Source organism: Cryptomeria japonica, chromosome 11 (assembly GCF_030272615.1).
Source record: "Cryptomeria japonica chromosome 11, Sugi_1.0, whole genome shotgun sequence".
In the NCBI taxonomy this organism is placed as follows: Eukaryota; Viridiplantae; Streptophyta; class Pinopsida; order Cupressales; family Cupressaceae; genus Cryptomeria; species Cryptomeria japonica.
Genome location: NC_081415.1, coordinates 171,263,261 through 171,270,367, shown reverse-complemented (window position 1 = coordinate 171,270,367; position 7,107 = coordinate 171,263,261). Strand labels below are relative to the sequence as shown.

At 31.2% G+C, this 7,107-nt stretch overlaps 1 protein-coding gene across 1 annotated transcript; it reads right to left on the bottom strand.

The window, feature by feature from the left end:
- Positions 1-1,226: 1,226 nt before the first annotated feature.
- LOC131860102 (uncharacterized) lies at positions 1,227-4,707 on the bottom strand. Its single transcript, XM_059214468.1, has 5 exons — positions 3,280-4,707; positions 2,634-2,763; positions 2,374-2,493; positions 1,806-1,925; positions 1,227-1,357 (listed from the first exon to the last, which is right to left on the bottom strand). Exons 1-5 carry the CDS (start codon positions 4,705-4,707, stop codon positions 1,227-1,229), a joined length of 1,929 nt encoding a protein of 642 aa, XP_059070451.1.
- Positions 4,708-7,107: the final 2,400 nt, after the last annotated feature.

Sequence of the window (7,107 nt, the reverse complement as noted above, 5' to 3'; positions counted from 1 at the left end):
ATGCTCTTGGTGTAAACCTCACAACTCTAGGACCTAGAAAAAATTCTCTTGTTGAACATTCAACACAAGCTACACTTAAGCAACTTCCACAACAACACCTTCTGAACTATAGAAACTTAGCACTCCCTCTTAGTGAGGAAGGTGTTCTAAACAATACCTAGCTTATCCCTGAAGAATAGAAACTTTCTCTTCACCAAAGCCTTTGTCGGGATGTCTACTATTTGTTCATCCATAGGAAGGTATTGTATCTTCACTATCCCCTTCTCCACACAATCTCTGATGAAGTGGTACTTGATCTTAATATGCTTCAAATTGTCATGAAACACCGGATTCACAAAGAGTTTCATACAACTCTGATTATCATAGTAAATGACTGTCGGATCTAGCTCCTAATCAAAGATCCCAACTAGAAGTTTCCGAAGCCAAATAACCTCACATGTAGACACACTAGCTACCATGGGTGAACTCAAAATAATGGTGCCCACTTTTTTGCCACTTTTGACACTGAGATGTATATTTTTAAAATAATCTTCAACTTCTGAGAACTATAACTTTAAAACTATTAAAATTTTGAAGATGATGTAAATTAGTGATTTGTAGCATTTTGTTTGTAGATTCTATATATATTTTTTCAAATTTTTTTGAAGGATTTAAAAAAAAAAATTTCATCTCCCTCGAAAAGTTGATTTTTACAACAAACTACATTTTTTAAGAGTGATGTGCCTACCGAAACACATAACCTTTTTTCTATAAATGATAAAAACTTAATTCTTTCGAATTTTTGTTTGTGACATCAATATCTAGGGCTTGCATTTGGTTTTATAGTGACATGTTCAATATTTTTCATTTTATAAAGTTTTGAAGTCCGACTAGTCGTAATTCAGACATAGGTTTAAGTTTGAACACATATCTTGTTCTATATAAATCAAAATTCAGTTTTTTTTTTGTTAGAAAAAAGACATCAATACCAAGGGCTTAAATATTTTTCATAATTTTTTTGAATTAGTTTCTTATTTTTCCCAATATGTTGAATAGAGAAGTTCATGTTCGGTGAAAAACCAATTTTCCATAAAATTAAAAAAAGAAGAACATAATAAATTCAAAATATAACATAACAAGTCACTCATATTCTAACATAAAGTCAAGGAAACATATTTATAGTAAATATATATCTCCATACTTCATAAATCATGATAATCCTTCTAGTTCGAGGGAAAGTGGAATTCTCAGAGCTCACTGCTCTCAGTGCTAAACTCCCGCAGCATAACTTGAATGCCCTGCAAACCAGGCTCTGCATTCCAGAAGGTAATGCTATTTGCCTTACCTATGTGCTTATACCCACTTCCGTTTACCTCACCTTCAGTCCAGAACACATTGAGCGTGCTTTTGTCAAACTTAAACTCTGTTAAGACCACCTGCTAGCAGGCCTAGAATTTGACGGTCACCCCTGCCTGTCATACAGTTTTTTATGATTATATCTTGTTCTATATAAATCAAAATTCAGTTTTTTTTTTGTTAGAAAAAAGACATCAATACCAAGGGCTTAAATATTTTTCATAATTTTTTTGAATTAGTTTCTTATTTTTCCCAATATGTTGAATAGAGAAGTTCATGTTCGGTGAAAAACCAATTTTCCATAAAATTAAAAAAAGAAGAACATAATAAATTCAAAATATAACATAACAAGTCACTCATATTCTAACATAAAGTCAAGGAAACATATTTATAGTAAATATATATCTCCATACTTCATAAATCATGATAATCCTTCTAGTTCGAGGGAAAGTGGAATTCTCAGAGCTCACTGCTCTCAGTGCTAAACTCCCGCAGCATAACTTGAATGCCCTGCAAACCAGGCTCTGCATTCCAGAAGGTAATGCTATTTGCCTTACCTATGTGCTTATACCCACTTCCGTTTACCTCACCTTCAGTCCAGAACACATTGAGCGTGCTTTTGTCAAACTTAAACTCTGTTAAGACCACCTGCTAGCAGGCCTAGAATTTGACGGTCACCCCTGCCTGTCATACAGTTTTTTATGATTATATCTTGTTCTATATAAATCAAAATTCAGTTTTTTTTTTGTTAGAAAAAAGACATCAATACCAAGGGCTTAAATATTTTTCATAATTTTTTTGAATTAGTTTCTTATTTTTCCCAATATGTTGAATAGAGAAGTTCATGTTCGGTGAAAAACCAATTTTCCATAAAATTAAAAAAAGAAGAACATAATAAATTCAAAATATAACATAACAAGTCACTCATATTCTAACATAACGTCAAGGAAACATATTTATAGTAAATATATATCTCCATACTTCATAAATCATGATAATCCTTCTAGTTCGAGGGAAAGTGGAATTCTCAGAGCTCACTGCTCTCAGTGCTAAACTCCCGCAGCATAACTTGAATGCCCTGCAAACCAGGCTCTGCATTCCAGAAGGTAATGCTATTTGCCTTACCTATGTGCTTATACCCACTTCCGTTTACCTCACCTTCAGTCCAGAACACATTGAGCGTGCTTTTGTCAAACTTAAACTCTGTTAAGACCACCTGCTAGCAGGCCTAGAATTTGACGGTCACCCCTGCCTGTCAGTGCTAAACTCCCGCAGCATAACTTGAATGCCCTGCAAACCAGGCTCTGCATTCCAGAAGGTAATGCTATTTGCCTTACCTATGTGCTTATACCCACTTCCGTTTACCTCACCTTCAGTCCAGAACACATTGAGCGTGCTTTTGTCAAACTTAAACTCTGTTAAGACCACCTGCTAGCAGGCCTAGAATTTGACGGTCACCCCTGCCTGTCATATAGTTTTTTATGACGGTTTAGTCATTTTAATGCCTTTCATTTTACGTTTTAAGAAAAATATTAAGTGTCAATTTAAAAAAAAATTGTTAATAATTAAATATTAATTTTTTATATTTAAATTTTTTAATCAATTTAATCAATGATACATACCAAAATTGGAAAAATATATATATTTTTTTAATAAATCAATGTGCAAATAATTTTGCTATTAATTTAAAGTATATTATTATATATTATTGAAATTAGTTAATTATTTTTAATAGAGATTATAACTTAAAAAATGCTACTAACAAGTAAAACATGTAATAATCTAAAATGAAAGAGAGAAATATTTTTATTTTATTAATTTGAAATTGAGAAATACAAACAAATGATATCAAAGGTCAAGAACTCTTCTTGAATTTGTATTCTTCCATATATGATATACTTCATTCCAATTTACATCATTTATTTCAGACCTATTTAAGGATACCCTCATTAATGCATCCAATGTATCCAAAGCTAGCTTTGACTTTCTAACATCTTTGATGATGTTTTGTTTTGAAAACCCTCTTTCACAATCAACAGTACTTGCAGGAATAGTAAGAACAGCTTGCCATAACTTCATCATATGAGGATAGCTTCTATGCCAATATTTTGTGTTACGAAAGACTCTCCATGCATCTTTCATCTTAAAACCCTCACAACTTGAATGCAATGAGTCAACAAAAGAGTGTAACTCTCTTTTGCAACCATTCACATCAAATATGGATACATTATTTGTAGTGTGTTGTAAATGTTGGAGAAGCTTATCAAGCCAACGCTTTGAGACATTATCTCGAGTTTGATGATATAATGGATAATAGGAAGGGCTGAAAAGTTTTGCTGCATTAAATAGAGGAAGATCTGGAAATCTTTCATTTAAAGAATCAATGAGAGATTGGATATAGCCTTCTGTCAAGCATTGACAACTTTGTTTTGTTCCTTCAATACGAGGTTGCATGGATTGCTTCCCTAAATCACCAGACTGAAATCCCTCAATTGGAAAAGGGATGTATAGAAATTCATGTTTATCAGTGACACCATCTTCTTTGACTTCAATACACCCAAATTGAGAATCAATCAAGAATTTTGAAAGATAAGTTGTACCTTCTGCAAATGTACCTTTCCTCAAAAACCATCTATATAAATTTCCTATTGCTTCATCAAGAGCCAAACCAATAACAGTAATGTCTACATTTTCTTCTTGAAAAATCTTATTCAATTTATTTAGTTCACCCAAAACATCAGCAAGCATATGCAAACAAAATTGAATAGAATAAATCCTTGTCTTTTCATATAATGTTGAACACTTCTTATCTTTTTTCCACAAAGTTAAAATGGCTGGCATAAGCTTCACAAGCCTTATTATGACTTCTCCTCTGGATAACCATTTGGTTGTGTGGATCTGCAAAACATTCAAAACATCAATTTCCATAACTCTAAGTAATTCATTCAACTCATTATTTCTCTTTGGTGAATTTTGGATCCATGAATGCACTTTATTTGCTATTTTTTCAAGAAATAATAATTCAGGTATCTTTTTAGAAGCATCTGTTGCTGCTAGTGACTCACGATGAGCTATGAAATGGATTGAAATAAGATTTGGAATATTTTGTTTCATAAGAGAAACAAACCCATTTTCACGCCCAACCATTGCAGAAGCACCATCTGTTGAGACAGCTATTAGTTTTGTTAGTGAAAGACCTCTATCATTCATCAATTGATTGATAGTATCATATATGGTTTTCCCTTTTCCATCTGACACAGACATCATTTTCATAAACATAGATATAGGTGCCCCATGACCCTCTAATGTCAAATATATTGCATAAACAACAAGATGTTGCTCTAAGCTTCGATCAGTACTTTCATCAATCATTATTGAAAAAAAGGACTTTTCAGCATCTCATCTATTTGAATTTTCTCAAGATATTTTGATATGCAAAAAAGAAAATCATTTGCACCCTTACGATTTGTGTAAGCTGAATAGTCTTGATATTTTGGCATATTAGGAGTTCTTAAATCCATGAGAAATTTACATATCTTCTCATACTTAGATAAAGATAAATCTTCCTGACAAACAAAATAGGTTGTTTTCAATGTGGTAATTACTCTTCCCCTATTGACATCTTCAACCTCTAAAATATGATCAGGAATAGACTTTATCTTTTTTTCTGATGCATTAATCCATCTTGTTTGAGCATCTTTATGTATCACAGATTTTTCATGAGTGACAAGAGCATCACGTTGTAAATTAATACATCCACTCCCTATCCCCCATGGTCCTGGCAACTTATATTTCTCACAATATTTGCATTTCATTACTATCTTACCATCATGCTTCAAATAGTTTAACCACACAAATTTCTCTAGCCATTCCATTCGAAATTTTCTTTTTACTTTTTGCTTCCCTTTATTAATATTTGATCCCTCCCCAATTTCAACATTAATACTATCCCCTTCCCCAGATTGAAATATTTCTTCATTTGAATCATCCTCAGAAGAAGACCCAAAAATTTCCTTATAAGTTTCTCTCAGATCCTTATTATGATATTGTTCATTTAACACTAAATTACCAAAAGTTCCAGAATCCTTCTCTCTGGTCCACCTATACATTTCTCCAATGGTAGCTTGTTTCTTTCTCTTTGAAGACATATTTTTGAAGAACCTAAACAAAAAAAAAAAATTATGAATAAAATAATTATATTACAGACTTACAATGTTTTGGAAAAAATATGCACTTAATTTTTACAGAAAGAAAGACAAACTTACAAAAATTGGAGGGCACCAAAAAGAAGAATTTTTCTCTGGAGTAAAATAATTCAAGGAAATATGATAACTGAAAAGAGCTTCTCACCTGCATCAAAAAAATACTTACAACATAAATACCTTAAGCTTCAATCTACTAAAATAATTACTTTAAGCTTCACAGATTGAAGCTACAGTAAAATAAATACTTTCAAGATTTCACACATTGAAATTGAAGCTACAATAAAATGAATAAAATAAAAACAGTTTATGCACTTACAAAATTAATATCTTAAGCTTCATAGATTGAAGCTACAGTAAAATAAATCCTTTAATGTTCATGCTTCACAAAAGCTTCATGGCTTCACATAAGCTACAATAAAATCCAATTGATGTGAAAAGAAATAAAAATCCAATAAAAAGAATGTAAAAATTTAAAGCACACAAAAATCTTAAATTTACTAAGTTTCTAAATTCACACCTAAAAATCTTGTTTATAGTTAAAATAGAAGCTATTCTAATTTTTTTTATTACAATATTTTAAAATTTAGAAATGATCATGCCTTATCATTTCAATTATAAGAAGTTTCTAAATTGATATTTTTAAAATTTGGAAATGATTATGCCTTATCATTTCAATTATGAGAAGTTTCTAAATTGATATCTAAAGACTAAGACAATCTTATAAAAAAATATTTTAAAACTAAATTGACAAAATTTCTAAATTTCTATAACAAAAAACATACTAAAAATTCATATAAATTTTTTAAAAAAATTAGAAACAATTATATCTTAATTGTATCATTTCAAAATATTCTAAATAAATTTATATTTTTATAATAAACCTTCTAAAATAATATATATCAATATTACCTATTATGATTTTTTACGGTTTATTAATAATTTGAAGTGTCATATTTACGTTTTTTAGAAAAAATAACCTGTCAATGCATACGGTTTAATAATTTTATTGGTTGTCATATACGGTCTAAAAGTAGAAAAATGGCCAAATAGACCGTCAAATTCCAGGCCTGCCTGCTAGTAAACAATCACACTTTATCATGAAAAGCCGTATGCAGAGTAACACCTTAAAAAATAAATAATCTCTATAGTGAAACAATATTATTACACGGTCGATTCAGAGGAGACTAATACAATAATACTCTCTGAAATACAATCTCAATAATACCTCGTTACCCTTAGCACAAAGGGCCTTCCCATTATGCGTGCTCACAAGGACAAAGACCCCTGGACCTGCCATGGGTTGGGGCTTCTGTTGATTATTATAATTATCGATATCGCTCTTTATCACTACTTTCACCCAGATCTGTATATATATACACAATACACACATTAATGGTGATCGAAGAATACAACTATCACTCGAACAGAGAGAGACAAAGTAAAACATTTAAATGCATATCAACTTTAGACATAAATTCCACTACCTGTTTTTGGTTAATGGGATTATGAATATCCAGCTTTGCCTTGCCATCTTTGTCGAAACTCAGAAAACGATCAGGATAGGCTT

Excerpts from the sequence above, each read along its gene's own strand:
- LOC131860102 (XM_059214468.1), bottom strand. The coding sequence starts at position 4,707 with ATGATTGATGAAAGTACTGATCGAAGCTTAGAGCAACATCTTGTTGTT. Across the intron at positions 1,926-2,373 it reads GGAGTTTAGCACTGAGAGCA|GTGAGGTAAACGGAAGTGGG; the intron begins GTGAGCTCTGAG and ends TCTGGACTGAAG. Across the intron at positions 1,358-1,805 it reads GGAGTTTAGCACTGAGAGCA|GTGAGGTAAACGGAAGTGGG; the intron begins GTGAGCTCTGAG and ends TCTGGACTGAAG.